Consider the following 25,309-nt stretch of genomic DNA (forward strand, 5'->3'; position numbering starts at 1 on the left):
AAACAATGGCAGAACTTTGGGCGTTTCACTTGCAAGCGACAGTGCTCACGGCTAAAATGGATGTCAGTCTGACTGGGATCCTGTTCGACATGCCGGATCCTGCCCTACGGTCGTACCAGCAAACAACAACCCCTCAAGCTGCGGCCATTTTGACTTCGTGCGAGGACCCCGTGAGTGGATGTCACTATCGGACTCAACGGATGGCGCCCAAGAAGACTATGTCCTTGGGACCACGAGTGTATCACAGTGCTTTTCATCATCATCGACTTATATGGTCTCGAAAGGTGTCCCCACCCCGGGAAACTGTGTTGTGAACTCTCCCCCACCTTGTGGTTGTATCCCCCTTTTCTGGACGTTCTACGATTCCGGGGCAAGAACTATCGGGATATTCCAATTTGGAGAGGGGAATTTTCTTCGCGTGCAGACCTCTTGGAGTCACTAGCCACATGGGGTAATGGACTGCCTTTCGATACTTTCCCTCTCGTCTATGACTTATTTGTGTCCTCTGGGTTTCGCTGGGAAGGGTTCGTGTGATGATTGGAAAGGGTCAAGGTTGAATCAACTGAACTGGGATGGCTTGGAACATTGGTTATGAAAGTTCGAATTGGTACTGTCTAATACCAGAAGCTGGGCGGTGTATCACGGTGCCCCCTCTTGATTTATGTACAAGTTGCTTCAACATCCATCTTTGGCTGTAGGGGGTGTCTGTGTTTTGGCGGGGGAGCCAAGGGGCCGGGAACACCGTATGATCAGGCCCTCCTCCATTATTCTTCTTTTCCCTTCTTTTAGGGGTTTAGGTTAGTAGGGCGACAGGCACGCTGCTAGTGGGGTTAGGCTACAGCCATCGGCAGGGGTGCAGTGTGGAAGGGGGGGGGGTGGGGTGGTTATTTTTCCTTTTTTGTTTTCTATGGCCTTTTTCTCCCTTCCCATATTTCCTAAAGGATCGGTATGTTCTGTGTTTTCTTCTGATTTCATTGTGCTCGAAATTAGTGTCCATGCTTCTTATGTTACTCGTATTGGTGGGTGGGCGGGCCTTGAGAACTGGCGATCACAATAAGGTATACTGTTCTATTGTTCACAATGATATATAGGTATCAACGCCAGAGACCCACAAATGACTGTTTTCCCACGCATATCCTGTTTCCCTGGCCTGTCCCATACCCTGTTGTTTAGATTGTATGGCACCTGATCCGATCATTTAAATATTATAAAAATGAAGACCTTTATTATATCCTGTGACTTATCACTGCATCCAGATACAATATCCATCCTGAATCGCTGCCGGACCTCAGGGGTGTTGGCTGAAGAGCTGTGTTGTCTTCTGAAACGTCAGGTTTGCTACTATTTAGCGGCCGGCCCCTGCGGTTGTAGGCCCATCCTTGTATTTTTTTTTAATGCTGCAATAAAGGTTTTTCAAAAAAAAAATGTCCAAACTCATTAATAAAACGAGATGGTCTTCACTATGGTACAACCCTAAAATTGTTTCTGATATTGACCCTGCTACAATGGCTTCCTGGGCATCTAGAGGTCTGACACTGGTCAAACATCTATACGATTCCAATCATGATCCTCTTCCCTCTTCCTCTTTAGCCAGCACATATAATCCTAATATGGATTTATATTCCTTTTTAAAATTAAAGGTAGTTATTTCTAGAGTTGTTCTTTGTAAAGAATCGGCTACTATTTCGCTTTTATCTATATGGTCACGTTCAGGTCATACTGCCTTGAAAATGTACAAGTTTTTATCTACGCCACCCCCCTCTCAGGCTAATATTACTAAAGATAAATGGTCACACCATTTTGATAGTGATATCGTCAAACATATCTCGCAAGAGTCATGGCAATTACTTGGGAAGGTCTCATTACAGAATAAGATTGCTCCTTCTCCTATGCAATCTAAATGCTTTTCTATGAATCTCCTACATTGGACCCCTGTTGGCTTATACAACATGAAACTACGAGATAATGATCTCTGTTGGAATTGCAATTTAGTCTCAGGTACTCACCAACATATGTTATTTGAATGCTCGTTACTACATTCCTTTTGGGATTTATCTATCACTCGATAGTCCAGTAGAGCTCTCATTAGCTATGATTTTATGGGGTCCTTGGGCCGCATGCACTCCTCTCCCCTTGGATAATACTGATATGCAGCGGTTAGATCTCCTTATATCCGTTGCTGTTAAAATTATTTTAACCAAGTGGAAATCCTTCAATCTCCTATCCTATCATACTTGGTGGGCCTGGGTTTCTTCGTGGGGCGCATACTTCTGTAGAAGAGAAACATTGTACTCCTTCCATCTCTAATACTATTTGGAGGTCTTTAGATAAGTATATGGAACTGTCCTCTCCAGGGTTGGTAGCCCAATATCCTTTTGTCTCTACTTATTAATGTATTTATTTATTTACTTATTTTCTTATTTTCTTTCTACTGCAGGGGGAGCCCCCATTTCTCATTTCTCTTTTATCAATTATCATCTATCAATCTATTTATTTGTATCGCTTTTTATCTATAACGTTATTTATTTATATATCGTTCCCCCTCTCTCTCTTCCTGCTCTCCCGGTTCTATTTTCTTTTCTTTCTCTCTTTTTCTCAGTCTACTATTTTTGGGATTATGTGCAATACAATAAATCTTTTTATTATCATTCTAGTAGGAAATAACTTTACATACTATTCTTTGTTTTTGTATTGGTTGTGATCTCATTATTTCGCTGACATATTATATAGTAATATATACTTGTGCTTAACTATTTTAATTGCTTAGTGCTTACTTTTCCTGATGTATTGCAACCTACCATACTTGTATGTATTCTTATTTTTAAAATTAATAAAATATTGAACAAAAAAAAGAAAATCCTTTATTTGTAACCACGGTCAACTGACTGGTAAGACTGGGTGGCCTGTACTCCGTGCCAAACCCAGTGTTGCCCCATGCTACTCTGCCAAGTCTCCAATTACTATATTAAAGAATGTATGAACCTCCTCGGCTCCGAGCAACCATGTGGGAACAAATGATCACTCTAAGCTGGTTTTACAGATTTTAATACAATAAAACTCTTTATAGGAATAATGTGCCTAATGTTTTCTGTATCAAAAATACTTATTCAAGAACCACCATCCCTCAAGAAAGTAACTCACCGTGCTCAGTCTGGCAGATAAAACATCAAGTCAACAAACCCTGTCTTTGATGTCACCTCGAAACCATCTCATTTTAGTTGCTGCCCTAGTCAACCCAGGCCTGGACTGTAGCAACACCCTCACCTCAATCAGCTGGCTTACCGAATAAAAAGACACAAAATAGGTAACAGAGCAGAAATCTAAAGGAGCTCCAGTTTAACGGAGATACATGCTGTGACTCCCTGTGGGGTGAAAACAGCCATTGAAGATCCTTTGGACTGGCTTGGACCCACGCAACTCCAGGACAAGCAGCTACTCACCCTGCCTGCCGCTCTCCCAACCCAGGGAAACCAACTAGTGGTTCCAGGAAGAAGAGTGATGGTAGAGGAGGCAGTAACAACACCACGACAGCTCCCCAGCTCCTGAATTCTCCTTTGGGCATCCACATCATGGGCTTAAGAAGAAGCTAGACACACTTATTCCGACTCTCCTACAGACACACACACTTCTGCCACACCAGGTCCTGATGACTTGTTTATAAAATGTGTCCACTGACCGCTGTCCTCAAACTTTATAAAACATGTTTGCTTGCAGGAAGGGATCATTGTCATCTTGTGCGTCTCTATGAGCAAATAAACCTGCTGAGTCTAAAAATAATGACCACTATACAAACAACGGCGCAGAGCTTCGCACTGATGATGGTGTGACTGACCCAGTGGTGCTGCTGAACCGCTCGCCGTCAGAGAGACGTTACAGGGCCACTGGTAGCAGACTAATCAGGAAGGACCCTTTATTGGATCACTTTCTTTCAATATCAAAGGCGAAAACTAATTAAAATTAGCAAAATCTCCTTTGCATTCCTCCTGATGAACTCTCCTGCATGGCCCACCTCATGGTGTCCACTGCATCTGCCTCTTTAAAATAAATCTAAAAGCTCTTTGGGCTTCATCTGGAGCAACAGTCTCTTTACCCGTCTTATCTGAAGGACATCCAGAGACTGGTGGGAGTCTGAGTTTTCAATGAGGGCTCCTTACTGGCTTGCTGCAGTGATGGAAGGCGAGGCCCAGGGAAGCAGGATGCAGCTCAACGCGGTCATCAAGGTATCCCTCGCCGCGATGCCCAATTAATCTAGAAATCATCTTGAAAAACGAAACAAACTGAACAGGCACATTTGTGTCTCCTTGTAAAAAGCGATGGTCCACCAGTCATCCCTTCGGGAAACCACTTACATTCAAAATTGAAGGTCTTTTAATGTCGGCTTCACAGTCCGCTCTTGGATTGGTTCTGGTACCATTCTGTAGCTGAGCCTTACCAAGGTCAGGACTACCCAAAAAAAAAACACACAAGTTCTCTCCACTCTGATAAGAAGCTATCTGCCTAAACTCCATTCAAATTTCAGACTATACACTATGGCGAAGCTGCACGGATTCCGTCCGGGCCAAGCTATGGACACTCCCGTGAGTTACACTGTTAGAAGCTTTCTCAAAGAAATATCCAAGTCCAACTTTCCTTCCCTTCTTCAGGCCTAAGACCGGCATCCAGAGCCAAGCCAGCTTGTGCGGTTATATGAGCTACATACATATTCTTATACTGCCATATACAGTGAGAGCTATACAAACTATATGAACAAACGAGACTACATCTGTCCGACGTGCTCAGGGGGGGGGGGGGGCTGTGAAAGGAATAAAATGAGCAAATCAGTCCTAATAAAAAAAGGATGCCAAGAGATGTAATAACGTGCCAATGGAACAAAAAAACAGAACAAAAGCTAATAGTTCAGTAGTGTGGAAAAGAGTTTGACCTGGATCCCAATGTTCGTGTTCCCACGCACAAGAAGCCAACTCCTTCTGGCCCCCATTATTCCCCTGCAGGCCCCCGGCTCTCCTTTTAAGGGGACTGTAAAAGCAACAGGCAACGGCTGGAATGCCAAGTGCATGCTGCTGGTTTCTACGGGCATCCAGTGCAACACTCCTAGGCTCGGTGATAAGCGGAGGACTCCCATTGGGATCGAAGGTAAAAAGTGTGAAAGGTGGATGGGGTGGGGCGGTGGAGGAGGACACAAGAAACTACACCACCAACGCGGATTATGACAATGTAAACTCCGAAATAGAATAAAGACTGCAATTTTACCCATTTCAATCTGAGTGGAAAGTTTCATGAAGATTCGCTCGAAAACATTCGACAAGTCTTCGAAGCTCTGGGGCTCTCTCAGGAGTGCTCAAATGTCATATTATACACCTAATGAACGGTGATGGATCAAACCCAGATCTTTTGACTGGGTGCGAGTGTTTGATTGATTCAGATGCTCCGTCCATCACCGCCCCCTTTTGTACCATGTTTTACACCAGAGCATCTAATCTCCCTGGGTGAGGAGCCATTAGCTCAATGGCTGCACAAGATGAATCTAAGAAGTGTCATAGCAACCATCATGTGCTTATTATCTCGACAATGTAGGCAGTGGGGGTCACAACCACACACTGATCTTAAGTTACTCCTGGAAACTGGGTCTCAATAATGGAATGTGAAAGAACCCCATTTTTACATAAAACATAAAACAATCCCAAAACACATTGAAAGCTGCAGGCGTTGGTTGTGCTAGGCAACTTGAAAAGAAACTTGTATATGCTTGGCCACTGCACCGGTGTTCTGTCTGAAGACAGGCAGATGACAGGATCCTGGCAGGGAATGGGAAGGACAGCTCACACGTACTCTCCAACACCCTGTCTGCTCCTGGGCCTCAAGCCTTACCTTTGCCTATGCATTACTAGGTATCTACTGATGAGCATTAGATCAGAAACGGACCCCCCCTCCACCCCCCAGAGTTCTCTTCCCACAGTAACGACTGCTTACTTCTCGCTTCTACTCTCCTACCATGGAAGGGTCCTCTCGGGCAGCTCTTGATTCTAAAGAATCATGCAACAAGAAAAGAGGAGGGCGACCTGGTAAACCCTGGTGAGCTTGGGACGAATACAAACGAAAGCAAATGGCCAGCAAGGGGATCAGTTCACAGAAATCAATCCAATGTCTGACTTTGCAGGTTAATGCAAGGACGAGAACAATAAATGATGAAACATGCGTAGAATTATTGTCATTACGAACAATTGTCCCATATTAAAGCAAGAGGTACCAAGGGGTTCTATAAACAAGAAACACCTATCTATCCAGCATGTTAGTTGTACATATTTCCATACATCGATTCACTGAGACAGAAGTGTGCAATCCACTCTTAATACAAGGAACATTCCTGGAGAGCGTTTCACCGTAGCGTAGGGTGGACTGATTTAAATAAAAGTAGTGGAGTGCGTATCAGCGTTTCGGTCTCCTGTTGTAAGAATGTGCAAGACCATCCTCAGGACTAATGGTTAGTAGATAGTCAAAGTAGAGGGCCCCTGAAAAAGTTATTCCACTGGTAGCAAAATATGAAATGTAAAAAAAAAATTTGGATTAAGTGATCAACAATATAAAACAATATCACCAATAGGAATGAGCTTAATTATTATGACACATGTGGTATTACACTAGTTAAAAATCATATGGCTACTGGGTGTGGGGGGTCTTAAAGAAGCCACCAGAATGAACTCTGCAGATCCACGCTCTAGTCACGGGTCCACGTTGTAAAGCCCTGAACCCCCAAAGAAACACATAAGAGAATAGTGAAGCTCATTCCCTTTGACCTTCCAGTGTAAGCCTCTCCATTAACTATCTACGAATGTTAGTCAAGAGGATGGTCCCACGCACTCATACAACAGGAGACCAAACGTCGAAGCACGCACTCTCAAGCAGCCCCTCCGCCCTCCATAATTCATCCTCTTGAGAAGATCCGACGTCGCAATCTTATCTCAAGGTTAAAGTCTGAGCCTCATCCTGTGTGGGTGCTCGATGATGCTCTTGGTTCATTGATCGTTAGAGCCCAGTAGCTACACACATTGATGTCTACATCACTATTGCCACCGTGGAAGTAAAGCGGTAGATCCCGCGAGCGAGTCCCTTGGGTTGCGCCAACAGCTCATATCTAGGACGTTCAGGCTCCTAGCACCGGGCATCGGTCACAGGTGAGCTCCTGACCATCACCAGTTGCCCCACTTTGAATGAATACAAATGGCTTCAGCGCAGTCGTTCCACAGCTGCTCACTTTACAGGGGTGGCCTATATATGCATCCAATGAGGCAGGCTCTCACTACGGTATCCCCGAGAGCACTCCCTCTGCACATTTACCGCCATCCTTCACACACAGCAGTCCCCCCGCCCCTCCCCACCTCTCTGAATCTCCCTATCCCTCCTAAATAGAGTAGATCTGAAAATATACCTGTGACTGCTCTGAGCTGCACCGGGAGTCACAACACATACATTGAACAGAAACACCTACTCACAAACCGCACGAGTTTCCATGTACATATTAAAGCAGGACTTATTTGAACACAGCCTTTTAAACACCCATCTACGACTCATCTACCACTTAAAGCTTACTCTCAGCTTCATACAGATAAAACACCAGCTCAAACATTGATTTTACAGTGAAAAAAGTTTATTTCACACCTGATTTTTTTCTGCATTTTTCCTTCTGTCATTTTCACACATGAAAGGATGTGAAATTAATGAAAAACGTAAATAGGTTGCTGACTACATATCTGCCAATCCAATGATGTGAGAAGTTTAGCACCGAAATCTCTAGCCTCTGTGCTCAAAATGTATTTAGAAAAAGAATTTGCTGCCTCTTCATCGCCAAAATTTTCTCTTAAATAATCAGGTCAAATGTGTCATGTTTTACCTTTTTTAGGGCTTGGGGCTAAAGAAACACTAAAGTACTGTACTTCTTCCATCCTTCGAAGAACACAAAAGGCTGCCCGCAGTGCCCGAGTGAAACACGTGGTCGTGGCCGGGGGACCCTCAGAAACAGAGTGAGGTCACCGCCACGTGCCACTTGGTTTGTGTACAGAGCGGAATACTTGCAGCAAGTGAACAGAAACATTTCATCAATACATGCACCGACACACTGTCTGCGGAATCCGAATGAATGAATCAATCAATCTATAAATACTGCTCCAAAGTAAAGCGCCACAAACGCAATCTGGGAATGAATGAACGGAGCCCGAGCACCATTTCCCTACAGATTGGGATTTCGTACTCCTTACTGAACACATTTGAGGGCAGGCCTGGTCTACACTGCGTCATGAAGGCGCAGCGCGGCTGGAATGCTGCAGAGCCTCCTGGGCCCTGGAGGGGCACTCGGTGCACCGGACGGCCACCATCCCGCACCGTCATGCCACCCGAGGAAAGGGTTCAAGGGCGCCCCCTCAAGCCTGGCAAACACCGCAGGGCGCCCTCTAGCGCCGGGGCAGCGACGCTCATGCAACGAGACACGCGCAGCACGTCACATGAAATGCTGATAAACTCACAGTATGGCAGAACCGAACCCATGGGTGCCAGGCATGACGCGGCGACAAGGCAATGCACACAAAGCGGCTTCATGCTCAGCGCCCTGAACTAACGCAGCGCACAGGAGGCGCGCAGCGGCAGGCAGCAGCCAGCGGTACCTTGCGTGTCGTCGGGGCCTGCTTCATGGTTGCAGAGAGGGAGGCAGGGAGGGCAGAAGAGAAGGGAGAGAGCAGAGAGACAGGTTAGCACACTCAAGCACAACACAGACTGCTGCAGGCGCGGGCTCCGCCGATCCGTGCAAATGGCCGCCCCCTTCTCCCTTCATCGGCTGGTCAGCAGAGGGGGGGACCCCAAGAGTGCCAGCCCAGGCCCGTCCTGTGCCCCGGCCCGGATGACATCAGCTCCCGTCTCCGGGTCCAGGCGGTGCTCCCTGCCGGCTCTGCATCAGTAATTGATGCTTCGCACCGAGGGGCGGGCGGGCGGGCGGAGGAGGGATCCAGGACACATGATGTGCTGCTGTCGCCTAGCAACAGCCTAAACTCAGCTGTCTCCCGGGCTAATCGGAGTGCTTCGGTCCAGGCCGCTGGGGGCACGGAGAGGCCTGCTCGGGTTTCAGCTCCCATCACTGCAGGTTCAGGGCTGCACAGATGGGGTACCAGCGACCCACCCACCCCTCAAACCCCAGGTGTCGGCTCCAATCGCTGCAACTTCAGGGCTGCACAGATGGGTACCACCGACCCCCTCCTCCAGGTTTCAGCTCCCATCAGTGCAAGTTCTGTGATGCAGACTGCACAGACGGGTACCACCGACCGACCCACCCACTCCCTCGACCCCCAGTGTCAGCTCTCATCCCTGCAACTTGCGGGCTGCAAAGATGGGTACCCCCGACCCCCCACACCCAAACACCGCCCCCCCACCCCCTTAACCCCCAGGTGTCCGCTCCCATACCTGAAACTTGAGGGCTGCACAGATGGGTACAACCGACCCCTCCCCACCCCCTCCCTCCCTCTCCCTCCGGGTTTCAGCTCCCATCACTGCAAGTTCTGTTTCAGCCTGCTCAGATGGGTACCACCGACCCCCCCCCCATCAGTGCAAGTTCTGTTTCAGCCTGCTCAGTGCAAGTTCTGTTTCAGCCTGCTCAGATGGGTACCACCGACCCCCCCCCATCAGTGCAAGTTCTGTTTCAGCCTGCTCAGATGGGTACCACCGACCCACCCATCCACTCCCTCCACCCCCAGGTGTCAGCTCCCATCCCTGCAACTTGAGGGCTGCACAGATGGGTACCACCGACCCCTCCCCACCCCCTCCCTCCCTCTCCCTCCGGGTTTTAGCTCCCATCACTGCAAGTTCTGTTTCAGCCTGCTCAGATGGGTACCACCGACCCCCCCCCCCCATCAGTGCAAGTTCTGTTTCAGCCTGCACAGACGGGTACCACCGACCCACCCATCCACTCCCTCCACCCCCAGGTGTCAGCTCCCATCCCTGCAACTTGAGGGCTGCACAGGTGGGTACCACCGACCCCTCCCCACCCCCTCCCTCCCTCTCCCTCCGGGTTTCAGCTCCCATCAGTGCAAGTTCTGTTTCAGCCTGCTCAGATGGGTACCACCGACCCCCCCCCCCATCAGCGCAAGTTCTGTTTCAGCCTGCACAGACGGGTACCACCGACCCACCCATCCACTCCCTCCACCCCCAGGTGTCAGCTCCCATCCCTGCAACTTGAGGGCTGCACAGGTGGGTACCACCGACCCCTCCCCACCCCCTCCCTCCCTCTCCCTCCGGGTTTCAGCTCCCATCACTGCAAGTTCTGTTTCAGCCTGCTCAGATGGGTACCACCGACCCCCCCCCCCATCAGTGCAAGTTCTGTTTCAGCCTGCACAGACGGGTACCACCGACCCACCCATCCACTCCCTCCACCCCCAGGTGTCAGCTCCCATCCCTGCAACTTGAGGGCTGCACAGGTGGGTACCACCGACCCCTCCCCACCCCCTCCCTCCCTCTCCCTCCGGGTTTCAGCTCCCATCACTGCAAGTTCTGTTTCAGCCTGCTCAGATGGGTACCACCGACCCCCCCCCCCCATCAGTGCAAGTTCTGTTTCAGCCTGCACAGACGGGTACCACCGACCCACCCATCCACTCCCTCCACCCCCAGGTGTCAGCTCCCATCCCTGCAACTTGAGGGCTGCACAGGTGGGTACCACCGACCCCTCCCCACCCCCTCCCTCCCTCCCTCTCCCTCCGGGTTTCAGCTCCCATCACTGCAAGTTCTGTTTCAGCCTGCTCAGATGGGTACCACCGACCCCCCCCCCATCAGTGCAAGTTCTGTTTCAGCCTGCACAGACGGGTACCACCGACCCACCCATCCACTCCCTCCACCCCCAGGTGTCAGCTCCCATCCCTGCAACTTGCGGGCTGCACAGGTGGGTACCACCGGCCCCACCCCCCTGTTTTCATCTCTCAGCACTGCAAGTTCTGTGCTGCAGCCTCAACAGATAAGTACCACCCTTCCCACTCCAGGTGTCGGCTCCCATCACTGCCCCCAGCGCGTTGCCTTCGACCAGGCTTCCCTGGCAGGAGCAGAACATTGTGTCTTCGGGGACTCTTTAAATACTGGATGTGTGCATCTTCGACCACATGCCATTTACCCAAGGTAACGAGCTGGTTTCGAAAGAGCAGCCTTGGCCTAAGATGGAGCCGCAAGCAGCGGGTGCGCTAACCACACGTGGAGGGATGGAGGTAAGGAAATGTAGGTGGTCACTGAGCAGGGTTTACTGACCGGCAGGAGTGAGGGCGAGCATGGGGACCCCTTCTGGAGACAGTTTATAACGTCACCCACGCGAGTAAGCAAGAGTCCATACAACTGTGCACAGCTCTGCACTCCAGGCATGCCCTTCCATGCCAACAGGCATATGTTCACACAGATATAGGTACACCCTAGTGCCACAGGGCCAGGTGAAAAGACAAACTGCTTATCTGCTTCGTCCACTTTATGGGGGCAGAGTGGAACTTCCAAAATCTGCTCACTAAACTACACATCTTTGTAAATCAGAGTCGGATGGACAGTGGCAACACTTTGTTTTGGGGGTTTAGGAATAATATTGCCCATAATTCAAACTCGAAAAGAATGGCCTTCCCTCAGCTATCCTCCACTCACTGGCGCTCCTTGATAATGTATATAGTCTATACACTTCCTGTCATCTTTACTCTAGTAATGGGACTCAACAGTGCACCCCATCCATCCCCTTCTGCCCATTCATAGTTTGGATGACAAAGGTGGTGTGCTACACCTTCTACATTCCTTGCCATCCTTAGACATGTTCTCAGATTCTTGCGTCTTACTTCAGTTAGTTATATTGTAAGGAATTATTAAAGGCACACAACTATACCTCATTGCTTTACGGGATTGCTTTATTTTTGTGTGCCACTTATGCTGGTCTTCCATGTTTTTCGCATCAAGTTGTCCTTTGGTAAGATGATGTACAATAACACATTTTATTCTATGTACTGTAATGCAATGAATTATTTTGTACTATGACTACATCTTGTTTGACACAAGACCTATGCATTTTTGTACTGTACTTTGGTGATTTTAGTGCCAATAAAATTATTGAACACAAAAAAACAACAAAAAAAAAGACTCGACTGAACACAGTGATGCCCAGACATGCGCTGGAAGCATCTAATAGATGCCCCATTGCGGAAATGTGCCGCAATCGGAGTCCACGCGCTCCGGATCGCGAACTGAAGCCAATCCCCACCGGCACTAATGTTTTTACTGTAAGAAGCTTACACTGCTTTGAAGCAATGCTCCTTTGATTAGCAATGATTTGAAAGCATGGAGTCTGCAGCCCAGATAAGCAGCTTGGGATAAATCCCACAATTCTCCGATAAATTAGCAGTCTCCATTGTGGGACTTGGTGAGCGAGCAGAAAAGAAGACAGCAGCTGCTTCTGTGCCCCACACTATGATGAGATGAAGGCTGGGGGAACAATGGCTGGACTGTAAGAAGGCCCACACTCAGCCCTATTTGCACGCCTGTCTCCCCTGCGTGGCGCAAGGCGATCACAGCTTTACAGTGAAGACTTCTGCAGAAGTCAAGAAAACCAGAAAATTGAATTTATCAAAACCGAGCGTCAACTTGCAGGTCCCTGGCAAATGGTTACAGAAGGCGCAACAGCCACAGTGCTACCCATGCAACTGCCCGGCACATGATTTCAGGAAGCGTGTGGCACTAGAGAGGCAAAGATGTCACCATAGATACAAAAAAAGTTTAAGAAAAAGGTATAAAGTACCAGATCAAATGAAAAGAAATAGTTTGGTCTAGCGCTAATTCAAGACGTAAAAACAATACAGGTTCTGGCCCACTTCCCTGCTACACATAATCCTCACAACACGGGCTAGAAGGGCCACCATAGTACTCGCAACATGGGCCAGTAGGGTCACCATAGTCCTCGCAACATGGGCTAGAAGGGCCACCATAGTACTCGCAACATGGGCCAGTAGGGTCACCATAGTCCTCGCAACATGGGCCAGAAGGGCCACCATAGTCCTCATAACATGGGCCAGAAGGGCCACCATAGTCCTCACAACATGGGCTAGAAGGGCCACCATAGTCCTCATAACATGGGCCAGAGGGGCCACCATAGTCCTCGCAACATGGGCCAGAAGGGTCACCATAGTCCTCGCAACATGGGCCAGAAGGGCCACCATAGTCCTCACAACATGGGCTAGAAGGGCCACCATAGTCCTCATAACATGGGCCAGAAGGGCCACCATAGTCCTCACAACATGGGCTAGAAGGGCCACCATAGTCCTCGCAACATGGGCCAGAAGGGTCACCATAGTCCTCGCAACATGGGCCAGAAGGGCCACCATAGTCCTCACAACATGGGCTAGAAGGGCCACCATAGTCCTCATAACATGGGCCAGAAGGGCCACCATAGTCCTCACAACATGGGCCAGAAGGGTCACCATAGTCCTCATCAAATGGGCCAGTAGGGCCACCATAGTCCTCACAACATGGGCTAGAAGGGCCACCATAGTCCTCGCAACATGGGCCAGAAGGGCCACCATAGTCCTCACAACATGGGCTAGAAGGGCCACCATAGTCCTCACAACATGGGCCAGAAGGGTCACCATAGTCCTCGCAACATGTGCCAGTAGGGCCACCATAGTCCTCACAACATGGGCTAGAAGGGCCACCATAGTCCTCGCAACATGGGCCAGAAGGGCCACCATAGTCCTCACAACATGGGCTAGAAGGGCCACCATAGTCCTCACAACATGGGCCAGAAGGGTCACCATAGTCCTCGCAACATGTGCCAGTAGGGCCACCATAGTCCTCACAACATGGGCTAGAAGGGCCACCATAGTCCTCGCAACATGGGCCAGAAGGGCCACCATAGTCCTCACAACATGGGCCAGTAGGGCCACCATAGTCCTCACAACATGGGCTAGAAGGGCCACCATAGTCCTCACAACATGGGCTAGAAGGGCCACCATAGTCCTCACAACATGGGCCAGAAGGGCCACCATAGTCCTCATAACATGGGCCAGTAGGGTCACCATATTCCTCACAACATGGGCTAGAAGGGTCACCATAGTCCTCCTCAAATGGGCCAGTAGGGCCACCATAGTCCTCACAACATGGGCTAGAAGGGTCACTGGTAGAGGAAATCCAGAAAGGAAAAGATACGTGGATTATATATATTATTCAATGAAAGAAACAAAGGTATAAAGGGACTTCATACTTGGGTGGAAATCTTAGTTTAAAAATATTATTTTAAACTCAAAACAAGCACCAAAATACTAAACCATTCACCAGTTCCAGTGAACTAAATTAAAACTGCTTAGGACCTCACATATTACATCACTGACATGTTCCATGACATCACTGATACCATCACTGATGGCGTCCGATATGACATCATTGATGACAACGCGGTGCATGGTGGCAGCGCAAGTTCTAGTTCATTTAGTTAACTATAACTGGTAAATTACAGGTTTTTTTTGTTTAAAATATGTTCAAACTGACATTTTCACCTAACTAGAAAGTCACTTTACCCTTTATCACTAGTAAACAAAAAAAAACTAAGTGGCAATTCGATCTATCACAAACCTTTAGGGACAAAAGTGAAAAACCCAGAGTAATAAATTCAGACAGACAGAAGTCTTAGAAGGGTGACAATGTACCCTTGCCATTTAAAGAAGCCAGCAGCATCAGCATCTCATCATACCCTGTAGTGGTGGCTACCTCAGCTCCCTTTTCCAGGCCCTCAGGATGCTGAATCCATGACAAAGTCATTTTGATGGGAGCTTTAAGTTTTGCCAGTGACTTAAAATAAGCCACCCAAGAAGAATATTAGGATTAAAACTAACATTTCATTTTCCTTCAAGGAATCCTCATCGATTGTCATGAGGAATGAATATAACAAAAAGGATATCCTCAAAAAGATGTAGAAGAGAATTTTGGATAAATAGAAACATATTCAAGAGGTGTAATAAGATTCCTTTACACATTTAGTTTCCAAATAGAAACTGTTAGACCTGGCACCATTGGCGTGGGTCTCCCTTCCATTTTTGCTGCTGCCTCGTGTTTTTGCTGGGGTTAGATGCTTTGGGCACTGTGCCACGGCTGTCCAGTGCCACAGTGCAAGTGCTCCCTACTGTAAATAAATGTATTAATTGGGGATTCCATGATTGACTATTTGGTTTACTCGTCGGACCCTAGTACAGTGCACCAGGAGTGCCCAGGGCTTGTAAATCCATATGCTGCTAGTGGGCTTGCAGCCCTGGTTGTGCCACCCACAGAAGCAACCTGTAAAAGTGTGTCTAAGGTCTGCCATTGCAGAGCCTGCGTGCAGTCTGGTACTGTGATGCTGACTGGGCAAGTGCACCCACTTGCAAGTCCCTAAACCTTCCCTATTCTTCATATCAGTCACCCCTGTAGTAGGCCCAAGGATAGGGTGCATTGTAAGCATGAGGTAGGACATGCCCTGGTGTGTGTGGCATGTTCGAACAGTGAATTACAGACATTTTCGTTTTTCACTATTCCAAGGCCAACTGTTCTCCATAGGCCAGAATGGGCAGTTAGAATATTACATTCTTATAATCCCAACTGACTCAGAGAACATGGTGGAAGTTCGAGATTAGTATGCCTGAACTCAGAATGATAAAATACATCTTTTAGTGAAGTTGGTTTTAACATTCTGTGTTTGAAAATACCACTTTTAGAAAGTAGGTATTTTCTTGCCCAACACTTGCGAGCCTGCCTCTGCTAGATTGTGTATTCCTTGTCTGGAGATAGTGAGTGGCAGAGCTAGGGATTCCATGAGACAGAATGAGTCAGCCCAGTGGTGAATAGAGATCTCTGCATCTAGATGGGAGGGAGGAGTTGCACCTGGGACCTAAATAGGGCTATGTCTGGCTTCCACAATGCTGGCTCCACCTCCTGTGTTGCGGCCAATGTCTCTGCCCTGCACTATGAAAGAAGAGAAAAAATAACATCAACAAAGTACTTCAGGGCTGTGCTTTCCCTGAACAAGGCTGGCTCCACCTCCTGTGGGGCATCTGATGTTTCTGCCCTGCAATGTGAAAGGAAAGAAGGAGTCCTGTAAACAGAGTGCTTCAGAAATGGTTTGGACTGGGCAAAGGCCCCTCAGAGAAAAAAGGATTTTTGGGTATAAAATATTGAGACCCTGATCCCATGAAATTAGAGCACTTTTGGACTCCCAAGAAGAAAGCTTTGCTGAGGAGAGGAACCCGAAGAAACGGAGGAGAGACTATTCCCAAGCTGAAGTGTTGCTTAAGGGATTGGCCTGCAGTGGTTGCCTAACTGCCAAAGAAAGGAGAAATAACTTTGTGTACTTTATTTTCAACTTGTTAAGGATCTCCAAGGGCTTGGAAAAGAGCTTGCCTCCTGCTGAAGGCTCAGGGACAACAGACTTCGAACTCCAGCTCCCCAGAGTTCTTTTGAAGTGCCTGCTGCTGTTTTGGGCCTTCTGAGGGACTGTGTGTCGCAAGGAGCTGGAAACACGGCTCAACGAGGAAGAAGCGTGTCGCCGTCGGTGCCGTCTCATCGTGAATGTCTGCGCTGTAGCTGTCGTATTGCACCGCATTGAGAGAAGCGTCTCGCAATAAGGATGAAGCGTGTTGCCGTCGCAACTCCAAGGGACGGTGTCGCCGCTGTAGCTGTCGCATTGCACCGCATCAGGAGAAGAGTCTTGCAACGAAGGAGAAGCGTGTCAATGTCGCTATTGCTGCCGTCGTGGATGTCTGCTCTATAGCCGCATCGAGAAAAGCGCCTCGCATCCCTGGAGAAGCGCGGCGCCGCCGGAGCTGCTGCCGTCACATCTTGAATGTCGGCGCTGTAGTTGACGCATTGTGCGGAAGCTTCCCGAACACGTCGGAGAAGAGTGCCGCAGCCAAGGCTATTGCTGTCGCATCGCTGAACAAGGGTGTCGCTGATGCAGCTGACACATCGAACAGAGACTCCTCGCATGCTCGGAGAAGCGTGCCGCATCTGGAAGATCTTCACGTCTTTATTTCTTTGCACCGGAACTTTGCCGCATTTCCATTGCTGCAACATTACTTGTTGTGGAAGCGCAACGCATCGGAAGGTACATTGACGCAAAGTGTTGCATCTTAATAACTTAACTGAACTAAACCTACCATTTTTAAAGTATAGTATTGTGGATTTTTGTCGTTCAATGGTCTTGTGTTAAGTCTACAGAAAGAATAATCATTTTTGATATAAACCTTGTGTGGTGTCCATTTGTAGTGTTGTCACTGGGTTACTGTATGTGGTCACTAATACTTTACACACTGCCTCTGTCAGTCAGTCAGTCAGTAAGAAAACTTTATTTGGTTAATTACAACCTTAAAAGTATACCCTATACATAAAATTACTGTTAAAACTTGAACAAGATCATATTAAAAACATGGCATTTGTACTTCCCGTAAAATAGTACATTCCTTCGTACTAAATACAAAAATACCCCTAGGGGTAATTAAGTCAGGTAATTTCCATCAGCATCAAATCAATTCCAAAGGATCCAAATCACAACGTTAACCTTTACATGTACAGGCTCATCCTCCCCCCATGAGCGCCGCCTAAGGTATTTACTCTGAACACTTTAGAAACAACTTGACTTTACACAAAAATTTCCCCATAGCACAAGCAATATCTAGATACCTCATTTCAGCTATAAGGCTAGCAGCTTGCATCCTATTTCTGATCCTGTATTTTTTAAAAATCGGACATAAAATTTCTTTTCGTAAATCTAAAAACATCATACAATCTAGTAAAATGTGTACAATATCGCAGTGGGTACCCAACCTGCAAGTACAGGTTCCATTATTATTCAACATAAAATTTTTGGCTTCCTTGTTCCCATAGCAGGGGTTTATCCCCATTCGCACTTTTAGGACCTCACGTCTTAGGCGGTAGCTGGGCAATCTGTCTAAATAGGGGTACTGTTGGTTAAGTTCCCAGGCCAGGGTCATATATGACACCGAAACTTTCTGCGAGAGATACTCTCTATCATATGTGCGGGACGTCTCGGCTCCCAATGACCTCAATTCCTTCCTAGCTATATGTGGATGACTCAGTTCCGGGCATAGTTTTAAACCCAACACACCATAGGCTTCACTTAGTGCGGCTCTTGTTTCTTTCGCCCAGGTCAGTTCGCTAGCGACAATTTCACTTTTACACCACTGTGAAATTTTTTACATTACTTGTTGTGGAAGCGCAACGCATCGGAAGGTACATTGACGCAAAGTGTTGCATCTTAATAACTTAACTGAACTAAACCTACCATTTTTAAAGTATAGTATTGTGGATTTTTGTCGTTCAATGGTCTTGTGTTAAGTCTACAGAAAGAATAATCATTTTTGATATAAACCTTGTGTGGTGTCCATTTGTAGTGTTGTCACTGGGTTACTGTATGTGGTCACTAATACTTTACACACTGCCTCTGAGATAAGACAGTCTGCTCGTGCCAAGCTACCAAGGGGGTGAGCAGGGGTTATTTTAGGAGTGTACCTCCTAACCCTAACTAGAGGCAAGGGTCCCTATTTGTCACAAGTACCTATCTGTGCCAACTAGAGACCCCAAAATCTAACAGAAACAGTAACCGTAAAAGTGTAAAGTAACATCTTGCAAATTTACAAAATTGAGACATTTTTAACATGAAAAGGGATCTTATTTTTTGTTTTCTGGTAACATTAAGACCTGCACCTATCCATCCATCCATAAATGGGTTGTTCAGACGTGGGTAAACGTGTACAAATGGGCCAACAGTGAACTAAAAGCCATTTCATTTTCCCAAGATCTCTGGTTCTGAAACGGCAGAAGTGCAAGACTTATGACACCCAGTGTGTGCCGGAGACGAAAGATGGTGGAATAGGAGAGGAAATAGACTGATTGATGCTGCACTCGGAGATCACCTCAAGTAGAGAGGACAGGGTCTGCATGCCAATCCTATTTTTGAAGGGGGCTGTATAAAGGTCGCATACAGCTTGAATTTCAATTATCCCATTATCTGATATGATACTAATTAAAGAAAAAAGGGGGATTTAACATATACATTCCAGCGTAAGACCCATAACTTTAGGAATAAGGAAAAGTTACTTGCAATTCTAGTTTGCACTCCTGCACTTATCTTTCAAGTCACAAATGTTAGCATGTATCAAAATTATGCAAAAAAAAGCTTTTTTTAAAAAGATGAACCCCCTATGCTTTATTAAAACTACTGACACACAAACTCTTCGGTTAAGTTTTCTGAATTTCAGTTTAACAAATCAGATAAATAATACTTTGTTACTCAGAGAGCAAACCTCAACAAACAGATATTTTTCAGAATTTTCCTGCTCATCAAAAGGGTATGCCCAACTATTCCGGCTCAGGGGTTCTAGATGCAAGCTCTGGAAATTATGCATTAAGGTACGTGGCAAAAACGTCATTGTGATGGAATTCCAGTCTGAAAGCGATGCCCAGCTGAAAGCCACTAGCGACCCATTTGTGGTTTTTATTGTAGCATTTGGTAACAAAATCTGCTTGAAAATTCTGAATTCCTGAAGATTGACAGCCTTTATGCAGAGATGGCTGATCTGAAGCCGTTTTTAGATGTCTGTGCTTTCAGCTAACGTTTGCTGAACTGGTGTCGGCTCGTTTGCTTATAGAATGCATTATGATGATACTGTCCTTTCGAACTAAACTAATCAGAAATGGCACAACATTCCCTCAAAGAGATCCCTCGCTTTTGATACATTATCTGTTTAAGGAACCCTGTTTCTTGGAGTAGTGGGGCCGCTCTCCTCATTTCGAGACCACACTCTTGAGAGCCAGATATATATTGCCCCTGAGCCCCAAGCAGATTGAAGCAATATAGCTTCTCCACTACCCCTTTCATTCGTCTAGCACCATCATGGAAAATACTATCGCATTGAGACATACCTAAAGCAGCAGCCCAGCTGTCTTCTCTTTGAGGTCACTGGACTTCTAGGCACTGTCAAAAAGCCTCATGTAAAGTTTTACATTTGTGACCATTAAAATGCATGATGCCATTCCTCACAGCAGGCTGGACACCGAACAAGCTGCTGTGATCGCCATAGTTAACAGTCTCTGATATGTCTGCAAAATGTTCCCAACTGAAGGAAACACTTTTCCTTGACCTGCATCAAAGGTTGCTTTTAGGTAAGAAAGACATTAGGCTGGCTGAGGCATAGACGTTTGACAAATAAACCTGAAAGCACAGAGGAAGAAGGGGAGAGATTCTGCTGTTTGGAAGGTTTCAATTGTTCTCTGGTCGTGAGCCTTGATGAACCAGTGAGCGTAGAGTGTACATCTCAAGCGTGTAAAGAAAGGCAGCTACCTCTGCCATACACTTGGAGAACCTTTGAGGTGGCGGCTTCATACTGGAGGCCTAACTGTGTACTGGCAGTGCACCTCCACAGTATGAACCATAAACCTTCTGTAGGGATAGGTATGCCAAAATAAATAAAACCACTGCACACATCAAATGCCCCTGCTTGAGCAGAGGGAATGTTTGCTGAAAAGCCGGCATCCTGAACCTCTTGGTCCAGAAGAACAATTTACTTACCTTCGGTAACGCTTTTTCTGGTGGATACAGTATCTACCTATGGATTCCTCGCCTTATGAATATCCCCTGCGCCAGCATTCTGCAGAATTTTTTCCTGGCTCTCTACGCCGACGAGGACGTCATAATGCCACGGCTCAGCCTGACGTCACTGGAGCCAATAGAGAGCCTTGTCAGCGTGATGTCAGTTCCACCCATTTTTTCTGTCTCTCCAAGGCGAAAGGGTGAACCGACAACATATTCAAAGTATACACAGTACACAATATTCAACAACCACACATAGTAAATTCAAAAGGAAAGCCAAAGAGCAACAGCATTTCCTATAAACAAAATCATTCAAATATTAAAAAATTGTGTTAAACAATAACACATTTAAGGTATATAAGGGTGGACATCGGGGAGGAGGGTGTGTCAGTGAAGAATCCACAGGCAGATACTGTATCCACCAGAAAAAACGTTACCGAAGGTAAGTAACTTGTTCTTCAGATCTGCCTGTGGATTCTTGACCTGAATAGATTCCCACAGCAGTCCCACTCCCGGAGGAGGGTGTCCACCCTTCTATACCAAAAAGTCCAGTAGGACAGAGCGCGCAAAATGGCCCTCCCTCCTCATTTCGGAATCCAAGTAATAATGCTTTGCGAAAGTGTGGAGGGAGGCCCAAGTCGCTGCTTTACAAATGTCCACTACAGGTACACCTCTGGCCAAAGCAGAAGTTGACAACTTGGCTCTGGTAGAATGAGCCCTAATACCTTCACGAGGCTCCTTACCAGCCAGGGCGTAGCAGATCTTGATGCACAAGATGATACACCTGGATAGAGTGCGCTTGTGAACAGCCTTGCCCTTCATGCGTCTAACGTAGCCCACAAATAGCTGATCGTCCACTCGCAAGACCTTTGTCCTTAGCTCTGTCCAAATAAAAGCTCACCGCTCTTTTAGAATCCAGACGGTGAAGTCTCTTCTCCTCCTTGGAAGGGTGAGGGGGAGGATAGAACACAGGAAGAATTATGGACTGCCCTAGATGGAAGGGAGTAACCACCTTAGGCAGAAAAGCAGCCATGGTCCTAAGGACCATCCTTTCAGCATGTATGGTTAAAAACAGGGGTTTTGAAGTGAGAGCCTGAAGCACACTCACCCTTCCTTGCTGAGGTAATAGCCACAAGAAAGACCGTCTTAAAAGACAAAAGCCTCAAAGGACAACTATGTAAGGTTCAAACGGGGAACCCATCAAGAAAGTTAAGATTCAAATCCCATTGAGGCATAACAAAAGGTGTAGGTAGAAACCTATTAGTGAGGTCTTTAATAAACCTCAAAACAATGGGAGATTTAAACAAAGACGGCTGATCCGCCAAACAAATAAAGGCTGAAAGAGTCGACAAATATACCTTAACAGTGGCCACAGCAAATCCCTGCTGAGCCAAGAAAAGTACAAACTGAAGAACATTCGACAAGTGGGCCTTTAAAGGAGCAATGGTTCGCTCAAGACAACATTTAACAAATCTTGACCATCTATAAGAGTAAATAGACTTAGTGGAGTGTCGCCTGGACGATAAGATAACATCCACTACATCCGGTGGGGGAGAGAAGGAACTTCGGTTGCCCCGTTCAATCTCCAGGCATGTAGGTGCATGCTCTGGAGGTGGGGGTGTAGAACCTGCCCCTGCGAGAGGAGGTCTGCCCTGAGAGGGAGACGAGCAGCGGGTGTGATGAGAGGTGAAGTAGATCTGTGTACCACACCCTTCTTGGCAAATCCGGGGCGATCAATATAACTTGGTCCTAGTCTTGGCGAATATTCCTCAGAACCCGAGGAATCAAGGGTATGGGAGGAAACGCGTAAAGGAGTTGCGAGCTCCAATTCACTTGAAACGCCTCCCCAGCGCTCCCTGCAGAGGATACTGAAGACTGTAGAACAATGGGCAGTGATCATTCGCATGAGTGGCAAACCGGTCCAACCGAGGAGATCCCCACATCTGAAAGATGTGATGAACCAGCTCCGGAGGAAGCTTCCACTCGTGATCGGCCGAGTAATGCAGACTGAGACTGTCCGCAAGAACATTTAGCACACCGGCTAGATGATTTGCAAACATACAAATCTGATGGATTTGTGCCCAGGACCAAAGTCGCAGAGCTTCTCGACAGTCGATACGACCCTACACCTCCCTGTTTGTTGATGTATCACATCGCGGTAGTGTTGTCCGTCAGGACCTGAACAGACGGAACACGAAGGGAAGGGAAGGAAGGAAAGCCTTTAGTGCTAAACTTATAGCCCGTAATTCCAGAAGGTTGATGCAAAGCAACGTTTCCTCTGGAGACCAAAGACCTTTGACCTCCAGATCCTTCAGATGAGCACCCCACCCCTGAGTGGAGGCATCCGTGATCACTGTGGCTACTGTTGGAGGAGACTGAAAAGGCTTCCCTTGAGTCAGGTTGCCCTGCACATTCCAAGTCCTCTCTGCTGCAGTGTGACAGATTTCCAACCCTGTAGAAAATAAGACAACCGACCCCCCTACAGGACCTACATGATCTAGGATGGGGGAGGGGGTGGTCTACGGCTGTTTTCCTGCATTACCAGGGGGAGCAGGGGAGGTAGAAGAGGAGGAGGAGGAGAGATTGTGGGTTGACCCACGTTGGCGACCCTTGGCTCTTCCTCTATAGGACTTCTAGATTGGATTTTGCTGCTGCTGAGGTTGTCGCAAGCTGCAAAAGGAAGACCTTTCAAATCCACAATATTTTTTATATCCAAACCCCCTTGACTGGGTTTGCAGTCCCAAAGACTTCGCCGTAGCTCTGCTGTCTTTATACCTTTGAAGGGCAAAATCCGCCTTTTCCCCGAAAAGCTTTGATCCATCAAAAGGCAAAACAACAAGAGTAGCTTGAACATTAAGGGAAAAACCAGAGGATCTAAGCCAAGCTTGCCTCCTGGTAGCAATGGAGAAACCCATAACTCTGGCCACTGAATCAGCCGTATCCAGGTCACGTTGAATAATCTGTCTAGCAGCAGCCTGAGCATCTGAAAGAACCGCCATAAAATTTCCCCACTCTTCATCGGGTAACTTGGGTGCCAATTGCTTAGCCCAAGTCTATCAAGGCATGTATATAACGGCCCAACAAAACGGTAGAATTGGTAGATTTAAGAGCCTTGCTGGAAGATGAAAAGACTTTTAGCCGACTGCTCCAGTTTTAGAGTTTATCAGCAGGAGCATAGGGAAAAGCACCCGAAAACTGCTTAAAGCAGGACGCCTGTACCACCAAACTTTCTGGAGAAGGATGAGAAGACAGAAAAAGAGGATCCCCTGGAGCAGACCTATACCTTCTTGCCACCGATTTAGACAGCAGGAGAAGAGAGTGGTTTCCGCCATACCTTAAGTATAGGCTCACTCAAGTCTTCATTAAAAGGTAACAAGGGTACAACTATTGAAGAAGGCGAATGTAAAACCTCAGTGAGCAAATTTGGCCTATACCGAGCGGTAGTAACCGAGTCCAAAAGCTCCACCCCCTTTCTTATAACAGTATGGTATGGGGCTACCTCTTGAGGTGGAGTAGCCCTTGTGGAAGAAAGCTCCCACTCCGGAGAAGTGTCCAGCCCACTTGCGTCCTATATGCCTTCAAAATCATCCACTGATTCTTCTATCTCACACTCTTCAACCTCCTGCCTTTGATAATGCTCTTCCTACAGCATTCTCTGAGCCCCTCTCCTTGATCGAAATCTAGGAATCGGCATCGGTGGCGCCACACACGGCGCCGACATCTCTGGAGCTGGCGTCGAAGGAGAATCCGAAGGCGGAATCGGCGCTGCACAAGGCAGAGAGAAAGGTTCATCAGACTGCGCCGGGAACTCCATGAACGGCGTTGAAAGCCTCGGAGCCAGAAACTGCCATGACAGTGCCGTCTGCATGAACGTATAGTGCTGAGGCACACCCAAGTTGAAGGCCAGTAGACCCAAATGTGCTCGGGAGGGGAAGCCTGCCTAGCAAATACTCCGTGCATTGCATTAAAAAAAATGCGTACGTTTTGATCCTGGAGTAGGACATTGCGGAAATGGATGCGACCCAGAATCCAAACGAGCAGCATCTGGCGTCGGAACAGCTGGATCCTCCGGAGCCACAGAATCGACCATGTGCCCAGTAGAAGAAACAATCGGGAGTGGTAACCGTTCCGAATCCGGCGAACCCTTCGGCGCCGGAGACTGCGCCGGAGTGCCTTTTGAAGGAGATCTCTCCGGAGTCACTTGAGGAGAAGGCGAAGGCGGCAAGTTCTTTTTGACTATGTCGAGGGGCCGAAGGAGACCTCGAAACCTTACCCTTCGACGAAAGGCGCAGAGATAAATGTCTTCTCTTCTTTTTGGGTTTCCTCGACTTGGACTAATGCAAAGCCGACAACTTCGACTTAGCTCTTTTTCGGCCTCTTCCTTCCTTCTTTGCCTTCGCCATAAAGAGCTTAGCTTCCCATTCTTTAAGAGCCTTAGGGTTCATCTTCCTGCAACTGGAACAGTCCTCCACGTAAGTATCTCAACAATACAGAGAGAGACAGAAAACCGTGACGCGTCGACGGCGCTAAAAAAAAGGGAACTGACGTCATCACGCCGACAAGGCTCTCTTATGGATACGGTGAAGTCCTGTGGAGTCGCGAGCGGAGCCGTTTCATTGTGACGTCCTCGCCGAATGCTGACACAGGGGATATTCATAAGGTGAGGAATCCACAGGCAGATGCATCCATCAGAAT

At 47.5% G+C, this 25,309-nt stretch overlaps 1 protein-coding gene across 11 annotated transcripts in view; it reads right to left on the bottom strand.

Moving 5' to 3' along the window:
* DCTN1 (dynactin subunit 1) overlaps positions 1-25,309 on the bottom strand; it is a 624,416-nt gene that overhangs the window by 308,991 nt on the left and 290,116 nt on the right. For 4 of the 11 annotated variants that reach the window (XM_086960174.1, XM_086960173.1, XM_086960171.1 and 1 more), the window contains exon 6: positions 8,655-8,675. The exons of 6 other annotated variants lie outside the window; for them this stretch is intronic. In XM_086960174.1, coding sequence (XP_086816300.1) covers positions 8,655-8,675 — 21 coding nt within the window. The remainder of the gene's footprint in view (positions 1-8,654; positions 8,676-25,309) is intronic. One more of the 11 variants, XM_086960172.1, reaches the window with a different exon arrangement.

This window comes from Lissotriton vulgaris, chromosome 3_1 (assembly GCF_964263255.1).
Source record: "Lissotriton vulgaris chromosome 3_1, aLisVul1.2, whole genome shotgun sequence".
Taxonomy (NCBI): Eukaryota; Metazoa; Chordata; class Amphibia; order Caudata; family Salamandridae; genus Lissotriton; species Lissotriton vulgaris.